The sequence below is a fragment of the Hermetia illucens genome, chromosome 1, assembly GCF_905115235.1.
Source record: "Hermetia illucens chromosome 1, iHerIll2.2.curated.20191125, whole genome shotgun sequence".
Lineage (NCBI taxonomy): Eukaryota > Metazoa > Arthropoda > Insecta > Diptera > Stratiomyidae > Hermetia > Hermetia illucens.
In genome coordinates, this window is record NC_051849.1 from 158807226 (window position 1) to 158826783 (window position 19558).

At 42.1% G+C, this 19558-nt stretch overlaps 2 protein-coding genes across 2 annotated transcripts in view; one reads left to right on the plus strand and one right to left on the minus strand.

The window, feature by feature from the left end:
- Positions 1–15681, plus strand: part of LOC119646737 (chitin deacetylase 1) — a 35065-nt gene extending 19384 nt beyond the window's left edge. Inside the window, exons 4-6 of the mRNA XM_038047315.1 lie at positions 7098–7432; positions 7491–8013; positions 15259–15681. Coding sequence (XP_037903243.1) covers positions 7098–7432; positions 7491–8013; positions 15259–15537 — 1137 coding nt within the window. The 3' untranslated portion in view covers positions 15538–15681. The remainder of the gene's footprint in view (positions 1–7097; positions 7433–7490; positions 8014–15258) is intronic.
- Positions 15583–16225, minus strand: LOC119646738 (U6 snRNA-associated Sm-like protein LSm7). Its single transcript, XM_038047316.1, has 2 exons — positions 16091–16225; positions 15583–16025 (listed from the first exon to the last, which is right to left on the minus strand). The coding sequence occupies exons 1-2, from the start codon at positions 16106–16108 to the stop codon at positions 15693–15695; spliced, it is 351 nt and encodes a 116-aa protein (XP_037903244.1). The 5' UTR covers positions 16109–16225; the 3' UTR covers positions 15583–15692.
- Positions 16226–19558: the final 3333 nt, after the last annotated feature.

Consider the following 19558-nt stretch of genomic DNA (forward strand, 5'->3'; position numbering starts at 1 on the left):
GTATCTGGGCGAGGTACGGGGAGAACCGACACCTCCGCGCCTGTGTCGACCTGAAAGCAACATCTGCTCAAAGAGTCGAAAATTGTAAGACAACCTGCGCTTCGGGTAGTCGCCGCCGAGACACTCAGCGAGCTTAGTTTTTTGCGTTGAAATTGCATCCAATGTGGATAACACTCGTGTGAAGCATATGAGACTGATGCTCGTTGATACGTAGTTATTTGTATATCCAAGCACGTTCTCCTTTCATGTGTCGTATCGCTGCTGCCGTTAATGTCAATTATCCAAGCACATAATCATTAAGTGAGTAGACCATCGAATGGTTGATCCACCCATACATTTGGTTGCAAAACTTTTAAGACTGCCCAATAGAATGAGAAAAATTGCATTCGCACTTGTACTTCTTTTGCAATTTATTTTATCCACAGAGCGTGCATCATTCGAAACTATAATTTGTAATTACTGTACTGGCGCGTTTTGCAATTGCATTTGGCGATACATTTAGTCCGTTGAGCTCCGAATTTACGGTAGTACCAGCAAAATGTCGGAGCCTCTGAGAGCCCCGGGGTGCGACAACCCGAACGCCATTTGCGGGAGAGCACACCTCGACCGTGACTGCGATCGTGATTTATCTCCCAAACGCAAAGTAATCACAGTCGCTGTCAGGAGACTGCGTTCGCAATCAAGTCACCATGTTATCCGAGATTTTGAAAACAATATCAAAAGCTCCCTTTCGCAATCACTTTATCTACAATAAGCTCATCCTTTTTACCGAACATTGAAAAATAGAATTAATTAATGGTATGGGCAACTTTGTCTTAGAATTGCGACGGGTAGAACTAGAGCTTTGATTAAATCTTTTATTTTTAGGCTTTGAGAATGAATATGTTGATCATGTTGAATTGAAACCCCAAACTCCTAGACTGAAATCTGACGAAAATTTATCGGGGGCGTTAATTCTTCAGTCTCCTTTCGTTGGGGTTAGTAATGTTTTGAGCCAAATATGTTTTATCGTATACTAAAACACGTCAGATGCGATGTTGTAATTCCACTAAAGGAACCTCCCTAACAAATCCGCTATTGATAGTTCCAAGCTTGTTTGAAAGAGAACGAGGTCCAAGCTTGTTTGAAAAAGGAGACGGTGCCTGAATGGCTGTGTGATACCCAGGCGTCGTAGGGTCTCTTGAACTAACGTATCTACTATTAAGTTGAAAAGTTCATGCCCCTCCCCCTTTTGAGCTGGGGCTTGAGAATATGCTTGAAGTATTCCCTACTTCGCAAGGGGCGACTAAAAAAGAAGAAGAAGAATTTATCCATCTTATTATGCTTCAGAAGCGAATACTCCGTCGCAGAAATGGATTCATTTTTCAGCTGCCACTTTTTGCTTCCGGTCTACGATTGAGTTCTGGAATGCGCGACACTTCTTGACAACAGAGGCGCATAATGCTCCCTTGCTCCGACTTCTGCGAGAATTTGAGGGGTGTAGGGTATTTTGGGCTTAAAGGAAGTAAAGTGTTGGGATTCCGAGGAATACTCCTTTCTCTCTTGCAGTGGATTGCGCTCTGGCACCGCATTATGAAAGAACTTGTAGGTGGTCGCAATTTTTTCGGTGTGCTTGTGAGTGATGCTAACGGTATGCTCCTCATTCACGGCGATTAGCTGTTCAAGAGGCGGAAGGAGCTCATATAAATTGATGAAGTTTCACTTTTTATGAATGAAATGGCTAGACAACATAGCATGTGGATACAGACTACTTGCCGGTCTCAATGCAGGACTCTGCATTGTTGTTTCTTAAATTCCTGCAGAGTTGCTGCTTCTACATATTCGTAAATATGTTTTTCCCAATGAAGAAAGGGATAATTAATATTTCGAAAAAGAGCACCCTGTCTACTGTCGGAAGAATAATAGCTAAAATTATCCTGGGTGTGTCCGCAAAGATCATTTGTTCGCTTGGATTTCATAGTGAAAGGTCGGAGTTCAAATCTCACTGGTGGTAGAGGGATTTGTATCGTGGTATATCATATCAGGTATGATTCAGTTGTGAATAAGCATTTGAGTCAACTCTACAGTGTACCTACTGTAATGTACTGCTACGGTCTTGAATAAAGTGGTTAACACGCTTCAAGGTACGCATCAAGGAACATCTCGAAAGCTTGCTCGAAGGAGAGCTATCACCCCGACCCATGCACCTTCGCCAAATGACTTTGTATTTGGACAAGGAGGTAAACAGAGCCGGAATAAAGATAATTACGAACAAAACCAAGATTCTCACTCTGACTGACCCTCTTTCCATTTAAATTAATGGGCAGAGTATTGATGGTGCCTACCTTAGTAACATCGCTCGGTTGGTAGGGCCATTGAATTCGATTTTGCTCGACGCATCAATAGCACCAGATTCCCCTTCGCTCTTCTGTATAAAATCTAAAAATGCAGATATTGTTCCGCGCCAAATGTGTTGATAAGCGGAAGTGGCAGTGAATAGGTTACATTTTAAGAAAGGGTGACAATTCCATTGTTGGCTATGCCAGGGTGATCGGCAAATGTCCTAGAAAAAGAGAAGACCAGAAGGGACCTGAAACGCATTTCGGCGAATGGCGGTATGGTTAACGTGCATCGTCCCATTTAGGGATAATGACAACCATATATAACGAGTTGAAATAATACTGGCGGCGCATCTCTTTTTGGTGCTAGCTACAACTTAGCTAATATGACCCCTTTTTCGATGTTGCTAGGAAAATGGACTTTATCATACTGAATCGCCAACTTTATTTCTCCCTCGATATCAATGGAAAACAGATCGTTGTGTAAAAACTTCCTAAGATGGTAATATGGGTAATAAAGGAGAGTCTATAATGTAAAAATCGTATTAGTTTGCAAATGGTTTTTCCATGTGCTCGTTGAAATAACCGTGAATCAAGCCGATTTTGCCAAGATCTACGGAACTACTGACACACGGTTACTCATGGAGAAACATCGTGAGAAGCATCGCCCTCTTTACATTGCATTTCTGGATCTAGAGAAAGCGTTTGACCGTGTGCCACACGAACTCATCTGGTATGCTCTACAAGATAATATCAGAAGAACTGGTTTCAATTGCTCTACTACGATCCGAAAAGTTCGAAGTGTGGCGGGTGTATCAGAACCGCTTCGTGTCTCTGTTGGTATTCACCAGCGAAGCGCCCTCTCACCACCTCTCTTTGTTCTTGTTATGAACACTGTTACATGGAAGATCTAACGTCCAGCGCCTTATACACTGTTTTATGCAGATAATGTTTTCCTAGCGTCTAATAGCAAAAATGATCTCGAGCGACTTGTTCAAAAATAGAATGATCGCCTCATGCAACATGGTCTTAGATTGAATTTGAATAACACTGAGAGCGGTAGTGATCTGCCCAGAACTGAGCGATTTAAATATCTCGGATGAATGCTATCAGCCAATGGAGTACTGCTTTATGAAATTGCTTCACGCAATAACGCAACCTGGATCAATTAGTGTTCTTTTTGATGGAACTATCAATGAACGTCTCAAATCTAAAATTTACCGCAACGTCGTCCGTCCTGTCGCTCTCTATGGTTCTGAGTGTTGGCCGACTAGCGGTGAAGTAGTGGACTAGTGGCGTGGCACGTTTTGATCACATCCGAAATGAGAATATCCGCGATCGATATGAGGTTGCACCGATCGTAGAAACACGTGGTAAGCGACCAAAAGGCCGGCTGAAACAACAGTGACTTGATAGGCTGGATGGGGATTTAAAAGCCTTGCGATTGCCTCCAGAACAGGCATTTGATAGGGTCAAATTGCGAAACCGATCACGATGAGCCGACCCCACTTGTGAACGGAACAAAGGCTAAAGAAAAAGAAGAAGGGGAAGGGTGCATATACTATTCAATAAATAACTGACTCCGGGGAAATGGAAATCCTTTGGCATTGACTGTTGCCACCACCCACACTGTTCACCTAGCTTTATCTCCGCAACACCAGTGTGAAGTTTTATTTCGTGAAGAGGATTGTGGTTTAAACCAGCGTGCAGCTCCCATTATTGAAGTCCCATTCGTATCGTCGGGACGGTAACTTTTACCGCGGTTTATTTCTGATTTGACTCAAATGTCTCTTTGATTAAACTGCAGAGTTCTGTGTCACTGTTTATGGCATTCATCACTCTCCACCTTTCTTCCATGAATCCTGCCCAACAGAGAATTTAGAACAGTCAAAATGCACATTCAAATCAAAGTGATGCAAATACCTGGCAAAATTACAATATTACAATCCCATAAGGAATTCTTGTTTACTTCTCCGTGCTTCGTTTAACCCACTAATCAATACATGGGATACCTTTTTTAAATTCGAAGTCCGCTCTTATATCAGATGGATTTGTTTTCTATTTCTTGTAAAATAGTGGCCCTTAATCGCTGGAAGATTTAGAGGGATTATTACTGCAATGATGTACACTGCTTCACCCGATATTATCTTAAATGAAGGAGAAGGACACCTTCTACGAGGCAGTTGAGCGGACCTTCGAAGCTTGTCCCAAGTATAATATCAAAATCATACTTCGAGATTTCAATATTGAAGTACAGGCGGAGCCCGGAGCTGGAAGCAATTGGTTTTCGCGGAAAGCGGTCCACAAACTTATGGGGGCCTCTCCAGATGGAACCACTTTCAATCGAATCGAACGTCGCCACCACCTTTCAGCCTTGATGAATGTAAGAACATATAGGGGCCAATATAGACTCGGATCACCATCTCGTTGGCATAGTGCTCCGAGCTCGAATTACGACACCACCTACCATCCGCTCTGACAATCAGGTGAGAGTGAATACTGAAGCCATTCACAATACAGCCCCCCATAACACTTATAAGGGGGAAATGGATGCCGCAATAACTGCAGCTAACAGATGTTCTGGAGATGAAGCATCAACAAATGATCTTTACAATCACCTGAAGAACATTATCATTGATATGGCCACAAGGATACTTGGCGCCAGCCGCAAGAAAAGTCGGAACGGCCTGTTCAACGCTGAATATACGCTAGCAACGGAACGGAATGCTACATACCGAGTAATGTTGCATTCTCAAAGAACACAGGCACGCGCAAGGACTTACCACTCTGCCGAGCGGAGAAGCGACTTCACAGACGGAAAAAGGAAGCCTGGGAGAACCAACAAGTCTGTGAACTCGAAAAGTATAGGGAGCAACCGCACCAGGCGCTGAAGTTTTATTAACAAGTCAGCAGGATGGAGGGATTCGCGATGCAGATGTAAATGCGACAGGCACCATCCTTTTCAAGTCGACCCACCACTAACTGGCCTACGCTGACGATGTTGCCATCATGGGAAGAACGTACAGTCTATCTTCATTCAGATCGAGCAGGCGGATCGAGATCTTGAGCTACACATTAATGAAGGTAAGGCGAAGTACATGGTGGCAACGTGAGCGCCAAAACCAAAACATTGAACAACATCGAATCGCACTGGTCAAACGGGAAGAATAAAAATAGGAGACTACAAAAATCTGTGAACTCTTGGTGAAGTTCGAGAAAAGAGTCCTCCGAAGAATTTTTGGCCCCCAACATGAAGATGGACGATTCCGCAGCCTACATAACGACGAAATCTATGAGCGATACTACGACTGTCTGGTTGTGGGTAAAATCCGGCTCAACAGGCTGCGGTGGGCGGGTCATCCAATCCGTATGGATGCGGATGATTCCACCCGGAAAGTCTATAAAGGCACATTGTGAAAGGAGTGCTCATGACCAATGGGAATACAGAAACTGATTTTACTACTGAAATCTCAAAAGCATCTCAGCATATCCTATTCGACCTGTGTTGTAAATACCAAAGCAGAAATGCTGGAGAAGGGCGGGCTGAGTTGGATTACTTCGTCGAGGAGACTGATGTTGTTGGATATCGGAACGGAGCTTATCGGAGAGACTCCTATAGTGCGAGACTGATGAAGGACCGAATAAGTACACTGTTACGGTTGGAGTTCTTTAAAGGTTCGTATTGGAACCTCTTTTCTGGAGCGTAATCTTTAATCGTTGAAGGCTTATTGATTTGCCAGCAGTTGAAGTCACGAAGTATATCGAAGACGGGGGACTATACGCTCATTATCATTATGGATAAAGATCTGCTACCTGGGTGGTATCAGCCCCCACAAAAGCATCATATGCTGGTTATATACCTGGGGTAGAAGAAATATGAAGCTAAAGGTGGTTTTCGTTAATGTGATGATAATTTTGGATTTGTTGAAATTATATGGCAAAAAATTGATCTTCAGGACAAAAGGCGGTCTTTACTTGGGGCTGGAGTACTTGCGCCTCTCCCCATTGGGCCGTTACGTGGGCAGGACTTAATTGGTCCGATGGCTACTTTGCTCTTGGCTTATTAATGAATTTTCGAAAAAGACCTTGGTGTTGTTTCTTGACCGGAATGACTTATTGAATTTGATTTACTAATGTAGACTCACTTAGATAATATTGTGGAAAACGGATTGTCAGTATAACCTAGTTAGGGTTGCCTCGTAACATAACTTTGTTGAATTTAACTTCTAACAAGGGAAACCAGCTTACCCAACATCCCTTATTAATAGTTGATCAGAATGGACACAACGGCTGCAGATATATAAACTCCTTATGTATGCTAGTTTCATTTCCAACCCAGACCACTCCTCCAATCTGCGGTGGTTGTAATAGGTTCACAGATTATTGTCACTTTACTTTCACTTTCCTAAAGAATAGTCTACAAGACTAGGTCCTTCACGCTTATATTCTGCTGATGCAAGTCCCCAACCTATCTGCTGCAAAACAATTTTGCTACCACTTTCGTGATTAGACTGTTGGTTGTGATCTGCATCTTGGTATAAATTCGACTGGACTATAATTAATAATAAGAAAAATATAGATGTACTATGTGTGCGCCAGATATCAAGCCAACAGATTTACTCATAACCTCTGAAACTATTAAAGAAATCATATCGCCTAAATGAATGTTCAGGAGAGAAAACTGTTAAATCATGTAGCGATTTGTATTTAGGAACAACATACCATAAACCGGTATAAACGTTGGCTAAACCAAATATTAATTTTATGTTTATATTTAAGGGTTGGTGCGACGTGGATAATGACCCAAATGCTGCAGACGCTTGCGACCCATCATCATGCTCTCTTCCCGATTGTTTCTGTTCGAAGGATGGCACTCAAATCCCTGGGCGAATGGAACCCAGTCAGGTCCCTCAAATGGTTATACTAACATTCGACGATGCCATTAATTTCGATAATTGGGAGCTTTTCAGTAACGTGCTCTTCACTCCAAACCGAAAGAATCCAAATGGATGCCCGATCAGAGCAACATTCTTCATTTCTCATCAATACACGAATTATCAGTACGTTCAGAAGCTTTGGAATGATGGTCATGAAATTGCAGTTCATTCAGTTACGTAAGATTTGTTTCGAATTTTCTTCAGTAACCATTTACGAATAAATTTGACATTACAGGCACCGTGGCCCTGAAGACTGGTGGTCAAGGAACGCAACCATCGAGGATTGGTTCGATGAAATGGTTGGACAAGCGAATATCATCAACAAATTTGGTAACGTCCGAATGGAAGAGATTCGAGGCATGCGAGTACCTTTTCTGCGTGTAGGGTGGAATCGGCAATTCTTGATGATGAAAGAGTTTGGATTCGTCTATGATTCATCCATGGTAGCACCGTTCTCTAACCCACCACTTTGGCCATATACCATGGATTACAAAATGCCTCACACCTGCACTGGAACGAAGCAACTATGCCCATCGCGAAGCTACCCAGGAGTGTGGGAGATGGTTATGAATCAATTAGAAGCCGGGGATTTCCATTGCGGAATGGTAGATAGTTGTCCACCTCATCTGAGTCCTGATGATGTTTACAAAATGCTGACTCATAATTTTAAAAGGCATTATTCCAGTAACAGGGCGCCATTTGGACTGTATTTCCATTCGACATGGTTCAAGAAAACAGAGTATCTGAATGTGTTTTTGGTAAGTCCCAACTACTACTTTTTGATACTGATTTCCAATGAACTACTTTTTGATACTGATTTCCAATGAAAATTCTCTTCAATCTCATAAATTTTATATTTAGATTTAAAATTTAGGTAACTATTCGATTTTTCTTGTCAGTCAGGTTTTTGCTTTTGGTAAATCTTATAGTGTGGAATTTAACAATATTCAGGCATTGACCTTTTGTTGCAGATTGTCGGAAAACATTTATCAGAATTTCCAGGTCAGAAACTAAGACGTTCTGGATATCGAAGGACATGGCTGATACATGTAACTTTTTCTGCGTTTCTGGTGATATGTACAACCCCCTCAACCCCCTGGGCAGAAGCTCGTTTAATCGTACTTCTTATGTCAATAGGTTCAGCTTAGCAGAAATCCAAAACTTCTATGCATCTGTAGAACCGATCCTTGACCATGGGGATTTCGCCAATATGTTTATCAGTGATATTGGGTTCGAGTTGCTGCAGTCAGCGAGATACTTTTTCCTTTTGAGAACCAATCCAGGGGGACTGATTTCTACATACATAAAGAGTTTAAGGAGCATTTCGTAGAACGTAGATAACGTCATCAATGTTAGGAGAGAGCAGGTCCAGCATATCAGCAGAAAAAAATTGTTGAGATAGGTATATATGGAAGATGTGGTTCTATCGGGAGCTGTAGTCAGCGATAGTGTATTGAGATTTCGATATTTCGTGGCATTTGACATTATTTTCATCGTTCCATATTAATCTTGACAGTATTTCCCTGTGAATTTGTGGAGCCGTTTGATGAAAGATAAAGTCGGAGGGGTTGGAAATGCCGCTAAATTGGCCATAGTTCGTGAGATGGGGAGAGAAGGCTATATATGCGCCTTTTTAAAAAAAATTGATTTGAGAGAGGTGTTTCACAACAGTTTTGTCATTCTTGAATTATCTTTTACATGATATGTGGGCTTTCCGAACTTGGTCGTTTTTGAGCTATTTTTTTCATCGAAACAAAAATTCGAACTATTAAACACTACATATTAGTAGTTTAAGAGTGATTTTGGTCACCGGTTTCAAACATGTCATTTGTAGAAAAACGCGCTTAAGGTTTCATCTTCAGGTCGTTTACGATATGGATTCTTCTACTTCAACGATTATATCTCAGTCAATTTTATTTCATGGACAGTTATATTGAAAAAAAGCGACAATCGATTTTTTTCAGTCACAACTGGGGTTAACCCCGCGTCAGAATCCTTACAATAAAATTGTTCGAAGTGAAATTTACACCGTTTCTAAGGTTGCCGAAAACAAAACCTTATTAAATTCTATCTGTCTATCAGACGCTTTTTCTCAGGAACCGTTACACCTATTGGCATGAAATTTGGTGGAAAGGTAGCAACTGTGAATGCCCGCGCATGCAGTAAGTTACACAATTATGGAGAGTGTAATTTTTTTTCGCCAAATATAGTCACGTGGAGTACCAAATGAAAGGTCTTATTTAGTACTTTACAGTTTTGGGGCCGATTGCGAGGAGAGTTAGGTGGTCATAAAAGGGTCACTTAAATTAAGGGGCCATTCTCAGAAACTATCCACTAGAAACATTTTAAAAAAATCATGACGATGTCCCTGTATGACACTTAGACCCCGAAATACTCTTTATACCGATATTTGCTCAAATAAAGCTAATAATATTATATTAATATATTTTTAAAATTTCCGGCGCACCCTTCCTCAATTTATCCTAGACCCGTGCATTAATATAGGCGTTATTATGAGGGAGCATACTGCTTATAGCAGTTCAAAGTCATAACAGGTCAAAGTTGTCTCTTTTGTGTCAAATTGGTACTCCCTAAGAGATAAAATGTCAGTGTCACATCGAACTGAATATTGGGCATATTCAACGTATATACACTACGAGCTATGGGACCATCATGTACCCAAATACCATTAGATAAAAGATCGACAATACGTTTCATACCTGGAGCGCCGGGCTTCCGGCTTCCGACGTGTTTCTTTAAATGTACTCAGGTACGTAAATAACATCCCCTAGGATGATTTTCCGCATTGTTTTTGCAATTTGGCCCGGTAATTTGCTTATTTCTACCAACTTCCGCTCAATTTCTGATTTTTTACGGAGCTTTTTTTTATCATAACCGATAACAGCTACGATGATGAAATCTGTGCACGGTTGTTGGCATCCAACAGAGCCGATTTCAGGTTACAAAAACTGTTCCACTAGAAACGTCTCACCATAGGGTCAAAGCTCTTACTGTACAAGACTATGATCTTGCCAGTCCTTATGTATTCCTCGGAAACTTGGGTTCTTAGCAAGAAGAATTGTGAACTCTTGGCCGCGTTCGAGAGAAGAATCCTCCGAAGAATTTTTGGCCCCCTACATGAGGATGGACGATTCCGTAACCTACATAACGACGAAATCTATAAATGATACCATGACCGTCTATATGTGTTTCTTGAAGAAACCTAAGGTTTATGGATTAGGTATAGCAAATTAACGGTCAGTTTAGGTTTTATCGCTAAAAATCGCATTTTACTTTTTAAATGCGTTTTTCTCGGAACCGCATGTTGAAAATTGGCTGCCACCATAGCCCAAAGTCTATCCAACGAAATTCTTTGAAATTTTCAAGACTTATTCAGAACATACTTCTACGGTCCGCAAATTAGGATAATTGCGATTCATTGAGTAGTTTTTTTTATTCATTGAAGAAGCCGTGAAAAAACACCAAAATTCACGAAAAAAAAAGTTTGACACGGCACCAAAAATTTAACTTTTAATATGTTTTAATAATCCTAGTTTGCGCACTGTAGTTAAGTTTGTACATACAAATGCCGTTTACTTGGCAGCAGAAAAACACTTTCTTTTGGAGATGGGTGTATAAATTGCTCTATATTTTAATAACGAAGTATGCGATCGGGCTGGAAATTTTACTATAATTACTACGCACGCTCAAGATATTAATAAATCCATAGTGAAAAATTCGTATTTGTATCTTTATCCAGTTCTTCACAAAAAAATTTCTAAGAAAAGCGAAAAAAACGTCCTTCACACGGGATGACCCGATTAAGCTTTCGAGGTGTTCTTTGACACATTCCAGGAATATTTTAAATATTATCTCTGTAGAGGCAGAGAGTACGCAAACACCCTTCCAATTGTTGCACTCGAAATGGTTGCCTTTCTTCTTTTTTGCCTTTTTTAACGATCACCCACTTCTCCCACTCATTGAGAAAGATCTCAGCATCGCGGAATTTACGTATAAGTGAAAGTAGCAACTCTACAGGAAGAGCAGGGGCTGTAAGGAATATTTCCGCAAGGAGACTGTTAAAGCTGGCGGTTTTGCTCCGCTTGAACGCGTTGATCGTCGAGATGATTTCGCTGCTATGTGAAGGAGCAAACCTTATCCGCGCATTACGTGGCTTGCCATATTATCCATAAGGGGTGCAACTTCCAGTTGCAGATCATCGTGGATCAGAAATCTGCTGTTAATGTCCCTCACAGGAACATTGAAAGGCTGACGGTCAAGAGTGAGCTATTTCGTGATGGCGTATATGGTGGCAAATTTACTACTATTTAAGGCAGTTTCTATTTTCTTGACTAAGGTAGAATTTGTTTTGTCACGGCGTACGTTACGCTGCACCTACCTTTGCTCGTAGTCAGAGAGAGACTCTTAGCTTTACGTTTTCCCAGTTAGTCAGGTCTTGTAGCGCCTTTTTGGAACTTTTGATGGCAGTTCAGTGCGCATCAATATTTTCGGGTGGGTTGTTCAGTTTGTATCGCTGGCCCAGGAAGAAAGCTTGACACTTGATTCCCTCCTCTATTGGTAGACACAGTAGGGACACACAAGCAAAAGTAAATTACCATTAGATTATGGTCCCCTTTGAGGCCGATGTCAGCATCAATTTTGTTACATACAGGATTCAGATCACCTATACATCAATGTTACCTTCAGAAAGCTTCTCCTGAACTGTGAATAGTTGCTCTTAGGAAGTCTCCTCATAAATTTGAGTGTTTTGTAATACTGTGTCCGGATAGCTGAGTGGTTAGAGCACAAGGCTGTCGTACGGAGGTCGCGGTTCAAATCTCGCTGGTGGCAGAGGGATTTGTATCGTGATTTGACGTCGGATACCAGTCGACTCAGCTGTGAATGAGTACCTGAGTCAAATCAGGGTAATAATCTCGGGCGAGCGCAATGCTGACCACATTGCCTCCTATGTATACTGTAGTGTACCGTTACGGTCTTGAATGAAGTGCTCTAACACACTTCAAGGCCCTGATCCAATATGGATTGTTGTGCCAACGATTATTATTATTGTAATACTACACGATTGTGATGCTCTTAAACCTGGATTAGAGTCTTTTTATGTGCATTAACAGGCAGAACATTGCGGGCGTTGCTTAATTTGCCTATCTTAACAGCTACTGACAAGGATATTGATGGTGCCCGACGCATTAACTGCTCTAATTCGCCTTCGCTGTTTTGCCTAGAATCTGGATATGCAGATACCTCAACATCAATATTAAGTTGAGGTTGCTCCGTGCCAATTTTCTCTCTGTGCTGTTATATTGGAGCAGCACATGGATAGTTACTGCCAATGTCATTCGAAGGCTCCAAGCCTTTGTTAACACTTGTTTCGCCATCTTGTCTGTCTACTCTGGCCAGATTCAATCTCCAACGGTTTACGGGCAAAGTAGCTCTAAAAACCCATGAAGCAGAACAATAGCAGAGGAGTGTAAACTTTTCCGACAAACTGGCGATGATGTGGTTGATGTACCATGGCATATTTAAGGGACATTGTTTGCGATATATAGCCTGAACTAGAGTCCCGCAGTGCAATATTATCAGAAAGCCACACACCAGAAGAGCGTGTCTTGCGGTAGTTATCAGCATTATTCCGACACAGTATACGCATTTACTACGACAAGGCTACGGTTATCGTTCACTATCGTCGAGCGGGTATATGAGTTTGAAACCCTTGGTTCGGAGTAAAAATGTCAATGAAAAAAAGATATTAGGAGCACTGTACAATTTTCATCCCTGGCCCTGGCATTTTTATCACGATCCTGGATTTTCTCTCCATGGCCCTGTTAAGCTCACAAAAATGGCAGATACTTTCATGCAAGGAATGACGGTGTTCGGAAAGACTAAGTGTTTAGTTTTCTCTAGAGCCCACGAAGACATAGAATGTGCGCAAAGAATGTTAATAGAAGGAAATAGTATCCACAGCGCTATGCACGAGAAAAACATTTTAAATGAGTTGACGGCAAGTTTTAATGCAATCAGTTCCCTGCAAAATTTTGTAATGACTATTGAGCGCTTCGATCACTCGCGTGCCATTAAACCAAAATTCATGTGTTTTTGCCGATGCATGCACACGCGAGCTCAATCTGGATCCACGACGGATAACATCCTTGATCATTGTTCCTTCTACCTGAGACATTCAGTGAGGCGCGAAATTCCTGCAAAAAAAAACACAATTCAAACCCTTCATTTTTAGTGAAATAAAGGAAAGTTTACCATGGACCTATTTTAAAAAAATTAAAAAAGAATCTCGCGGTGAGCCGCGGCCACTACAACTTCTACTATGCAAAGGAAAATTGTCGTCCCGACCGCTACGAGTCTGGGGAAGGAGTAAGAAGGGCGAAAATGAATATCAAATTCATATCCTAAGTTTGTCGAGTCATAGCTATCTTCTCATATGCACTGATGAAGGGACCTTCAAGATGTCTAACAATTTTCTTATTTAGGGTTCAAATAAGCAAATAAGGGCGAAAATAATTTTTGACCGAACTTACACTATTCTATTTTTGATAAGTTTATGTATTAATCACGAAAAATCAATTATTGGACCATAGAACAGAGCAATTTTTCCGAACCAGCTCTTTAATCTTCTAAACCCTGAAAACTCTTCGCGGAAAGTTGCCAGAAAACAGCGAAAGTGGATTCTTTTCTTATTAGAACCTAGACAAGAGTCATTTACCAGCTACCATTAATATCAAGTTGTCTTAGCCTCTTTAGAAATCTTTCTGAAGTTCATGACGTTAAAAAAAATTTCATTTTCCGTTTTTGAAGTATCTACCCAGATCGAGCAGGCGGCGCGAGATCTTGGGCTGCACATCAATGAAGGCAAGACAAAGTATATGGTGGCAATGTCAGCACCAAAAACCAACCAACTAACAACATCAAACCGCACTGGTCAAACGGGAAGAATAAAGATAGGAGAATACATCTTTGAGACCGTTCATAATTTCTCCTATCTAGGATCGAGAATCACAACCAATAACAGCTACGATGATGAAATCCGCGCACAATTGTTGGCAGCCAACAGAGCCTATTTCAGCTTACAAAAACTGTTCCGCTCCAAACGTCTCACCATAGGGTAAAAGCTCTTACTGTACAAGATAATGGTCTTGCCAGTCCTCATGTATTCCTCGGAGACTTGGGTTCTTAGCAAGAAAAATTGCGATCTCTTGGCCGCGTTCGAGAGAAGAATTCTCCTAAGAATTTTTGGCCCTCTACATGAGGATGGACGATTCCGTAGCCTACATAACGACGAAATCTATGAGCGATACCATGGCGGTAGGTTACAGTGGGCGGATCATTTAATCCGCATGGATGAAGATGATCCAGCCCGAAAAGTCTATAAGGGCAATATCTATGGTAGGAAAAGAAGACGAGGCAGACCCTGCCTAAAATGGAGCGATGGCGTAGGTCAGGACGCCAGACAGCTTTTAAGGATACCGAATTGGCGGACCTCGGCGCAAAACCGGGATGTCTGGAGTTCTTTATTAAGGGTGGCCTAGACCGGATACCGGTTATTGCGCTGTTGATGATGATATAACTTGTATAATCTGGATCCTCAGTATAGGGCAGTAACTGGGGAAAAGTAGGGAGGGTATGCCACTGAGCGCTAAACGCCGCCGAAATGATATGGTTGAAAGATAATTTCAAAGTTAATCTATTTACTAAATCCCGGGTTCGGTGTATTACACATTTGTATGCTATGGACTGTCTTTCTCATACCCGATATTGACGCCACTTACGAAGTCCACATTCCCATCAATAGTATTATTGCTGTCAGGCGTATCCTGCTTTTAGGTAGAATGGGATTTTACCCTTTTCCTCCAGAGGGGTAGCAGAATCAACTCCTAAACGCCGCCACTAGATATCAAGGCTTGATAAAAAAGGGATCCGAAAATTCGTCGAAAGTCGTCGATTAATATTTGCTTTCCATTTTATAATTTCAGAAATTCCTCGATGACCTACAAAGGCTTCCGGACGTGTACCTCGTAACTAATTGGCAAGCGATCCAGTGGATGCGCCACCCAGTTCCATCCAATCAAATAGGACAATTCGAGCCTTGGTTATGCAAACCCAGGCCCTTAGAGCCACGAGAGGTGGCATGCAGCCTGCCAAACAGTTGCAGACTCCACAGTCGCGTTCTCCAGCAGGATCGCTACTTCTTTACTTGCAACGAGTGCCCAGCGCAATATCCGTGGATTCGAAATGAGTTTGGTCTGGACTAGGAGCCAGGACCAGCTTCCATACGAGACTTATTAATTAAGAAATGCTTCCTTCGGAAATTCTTACTATTTATTGCCTTATTTCCTAAGCGTTAATGTTATTTTAGAAAAATAATAAAACATTTTTACAAGTGTTCATTGACAAACTATTCCGTGTTTCAATTGTCCTGGGCAATGAAAGGGTTCTGTATGGATTCCATACCGTCTTGGGGGCAGATCAGAACGACGGAGGTGCCGCGACACACAACCAGCCCCAAGCTGCGAGTTTCCTCCGCCAGTTTAAAAGGTTCGTCTGGGTCGCGTAGATATTCGACTGTGTTATCCAAAACCAAGTTTAACAAAGGATCATATCCTTTAAGGACACCAGCCGCTTCTCGACCGCCAGCGAATTTCACGCGGATTGTCTTTTCGAGGTACTTTGAGAGATCGAGGATGGATTCTTTGCGACGCTTCTCCTTGTTGTCGCCACCTCCTCCGCCACCACCTGACCCCTGTTGATGGAACAAATTTTATATTGAATTGATCTGACAGTCGATGTCGTTTTTGTGCAACTCACCTTTGGTTTCTCTGACATTCCGAAAAGTAGTGAATATTTACGAAAATTAGGCGGTAAACAAATCGACAGCAATCGTGTTATTGCTTTTAGGTTATGTTTGGCACAGGGTGGTGAGATTCCAAAATGTCAAAGTCATGAATGGGTTTCGTACAGTGGATTACATTTGATGCGCAGGAAAGTCGATTGGCGGCAAAACAAATTCGAAACATCTTAATTTCGATCATTTGATTGCTTATGTATGTACAGTGCAGTGGCAGCGAATTATGAACGCCCTTAGCTTCAATGTAGCTATGCTACTCTGCAGTATATGTAGTTTTAGGAGATGTACATTTTCTAGAAGTGTCCGGGTGCCTCAAATGGTTAGAGCGCTGAAATATCGTAGCGGAAGGTCGCGGTGCAAATATCACTGGTGCCAGAAGGATTTGCTATCGTGGCTGGATGTCGGATATCAATTGACTCAGCTATGAATGAGTGCCTGAATCAGGGTAATAATCTCGGGCGAGCACGCTGACGGCCACATTGCGTACTACAGTGTACCGTTGTGGTCTTGAATGAAATGCTCTAACACACTTCAAGGCCCTGATCCAATATGGATTGTTGCGCCAGTATCCGCCAAATATCAAAGAGAAGAAATACACAAAACCTTTCATACCGGAAGCGTCTTTTTTCCCGACTTGTTTTGCTTTCCTGTTAAGATAAAAAACTTATGATAGAGGCGTTTATTCTGACGGACCTTAATTTGGACTTTGTCATTCCAATCATTTAAGAGGCTTGATGATCCCGAGGATTGCATAGGTCACTTTGAGGGTGGTACTTTTGGTCTGATTTTTTTTCGTTTTTTTTTGACGTTTCGACGCCCATTAGGGCAGCAGTCGCTTGAATAAGACAATTTCCTCTCTCTTTTCGTGAAATCGCTTCAATTTAATTCATGTCGCGTCTGGCGTTTGCGTTGTTTCAACGGTGGCTTGATTCGCAGGCCAGCAATCAACGCCCGATTTTGAGGTAGCTTGCTCTCTTAGCGAATGATTTTACTGTCAATGGCGGTGCGAAGATGGCGGCAATTTATGAGGATATAATCAAATTGTGACTTAATGTTTTCTTTTATAAAATATAAAGTGAAGAGGAGGAAAATCGACGATACGCTCGTTACTCTGATTGCGTATGCGATAGCACTGAATGGGAATTTTTCGGTATCGATCCGACGTCTATTTAACTATGGTGCGTCTTCGGTAAAGAAATCAAAAGTCTTCCAGCTCTTGCGAGTTCCTCTGTGTTATCAGTGAGCGTACCTAAATTTAATGCACAGACAGGGATTTGTGTGGTTCGGAGTAGTTTGTTTACGCCCTGATGCTTCAACGTGGCTCGCCCTGCCGCGTCGACTAAGGTGAATGCTCTAGTATTTCGAAGCTTGTTAACTAGCACGACCCTAAAGCATATTCTTGGTCGTCCACCCAACTACATGCCTATGCTGACTATATCGACATCATGGGAAGAACCACCCGAGACGTACAAACTGCCTTCATCCAGATCGAGCAGGCGGCGATTGGCGCGAAATCTTGGGCTGCACATCAATGAAGGCAAGACAAAATATATGGTGGCAACGTCAGCACCAAAGACGAATCAACCAACAACATCAAACCGCACTGGTCAAACACGAAGAAGAGTAAGGCTAGGAGAATACAACTTTGACACCGTTGATAATTTGTTCTATCTAGGGTCGAAAATCACAACCGATAACAGCTACGATGATGAAATCCGCGCACGGTTGTTGTCAGCCAACAGAGCCTATTTCAGCTTACAGAAACTGTTCCGCTCGAAACGTCTCACCATAGGGTCAAAGCTCTTACTGTACAAGACTATGATCTTGTCAGTCCTCATGTATTCCTCGGAAACTTGGGTCCTTAGCAAGAAAAATTGCGAACTCTTGGCCGCGTTCGAGAGAAGAATCCTCCGAAGAATTTTTGGCCCCCTACATGAGGATGGACGATTCCGTAGCCTACACAATGACGAAATCTATGAGCGATACCATGACCGTCCGGTTGTGGATAAAATCAGGCTCAATAGGTTACGGTGAGCGGGTCACTTAATCCGTATGATTGAGGATGATCCCACCCGGAAAGTCTATAAGGGCTATATCTATGATAGAAAAAGAAGACGAGGCAGACCCTGCCTAAGATGGAGCGATGGGGTAGGTCAGGACGCCAGAGAGCTTTTAGGGATATCGAATTGGTGGACCTCGGCGCAAAACCGGGATGTCTGGAGTTCCTTATTAAGGCAGGCCTAGATCGGATACCGGTTATTGCGCCGTTGATGATGATGGTGATGGGTAAGTGTAGCTGTTGGCCACGACCCGTAAGGACATCAAAAGACATACATGACTGAACGTAGAGATATATCGATGAACATGATGAGTTAAGAGCTTTATTTATCACTGCGCGACTTACTGAAAAAAATACGAGAAATACCACGGACCGTATGCTGTCACAAAAGAAATTCCATCATTGCAACGGTGAGGAAAGCAGAAGCTGCAGCAAAAGTGATGATTTTTACCATATACCACAGCACAAAAATTTGATGGTTCTGTAAGTACTGTGAAAGGTAAGTTTCTAATCCAGAATGTTGAGCAGTTTAATCGAATAACACCTGGTGTAGTTCCACTTCCTCTGGATGATATGACATATACCCTTTTCGAACTATTCTGGCATTCCGGAAAAACTAGTAGCTATTATCAGAGTGATACATGATGGCCCAAAAGGTCACACAACTTCAGTTAATTTCGCCAATTTCTTAGGTTTTTGAAATAGCTCTGCCCTCTAAGTCGAGGGCCGAGTCCTTTAAGACATTATTTTTGCAGACGGCGGCACTAAATTTGATGTTACTCATTAATTTCGCCCTCTCTTCTCTTTGCTACTCGTAAACATTAAGCTTTCATAAATTCTTGTCTGCCCGTGTCATCAGGATGATGCGCCTAAGAAAATAGCAAATGGGGAATTTCAGCGGCATATGGGCCAAATACTCGTGGATATGTGAATCAGAATGGGGAAATGGCAGTCGATAGGCCATACATTGAGAAAGGACGACAACCCCACCGCGGGGCATGCCATACAATGGAAAAGCTATCCTAGGATGGGCGGGGAGTGGTTCAACTAAGAAATACGCGATGCAGAACGGAGCAGGCAAACTGCAAACTTTTCGGAAAATTGTGGGGGAGCCGCAGCATATTGCCAGGAACCGAGGTATGGTTTACATAGAGGCAACCATATATACTCGTATATATCAGTGCTTTGATGACATATTCCTTAGATGTGTGAATAATAATAATCATAATCGTTGGCACAACAATCCAATTGGACCAGGGCCTTGAAGTGTGTTAGAGCACTTCACTCAAGACAATACACTGTAGGAGGCAATGTGGTCAACATTGCGCTCGCCCGAAATTATTACCCTGATTTCACTTAGGTACTCATT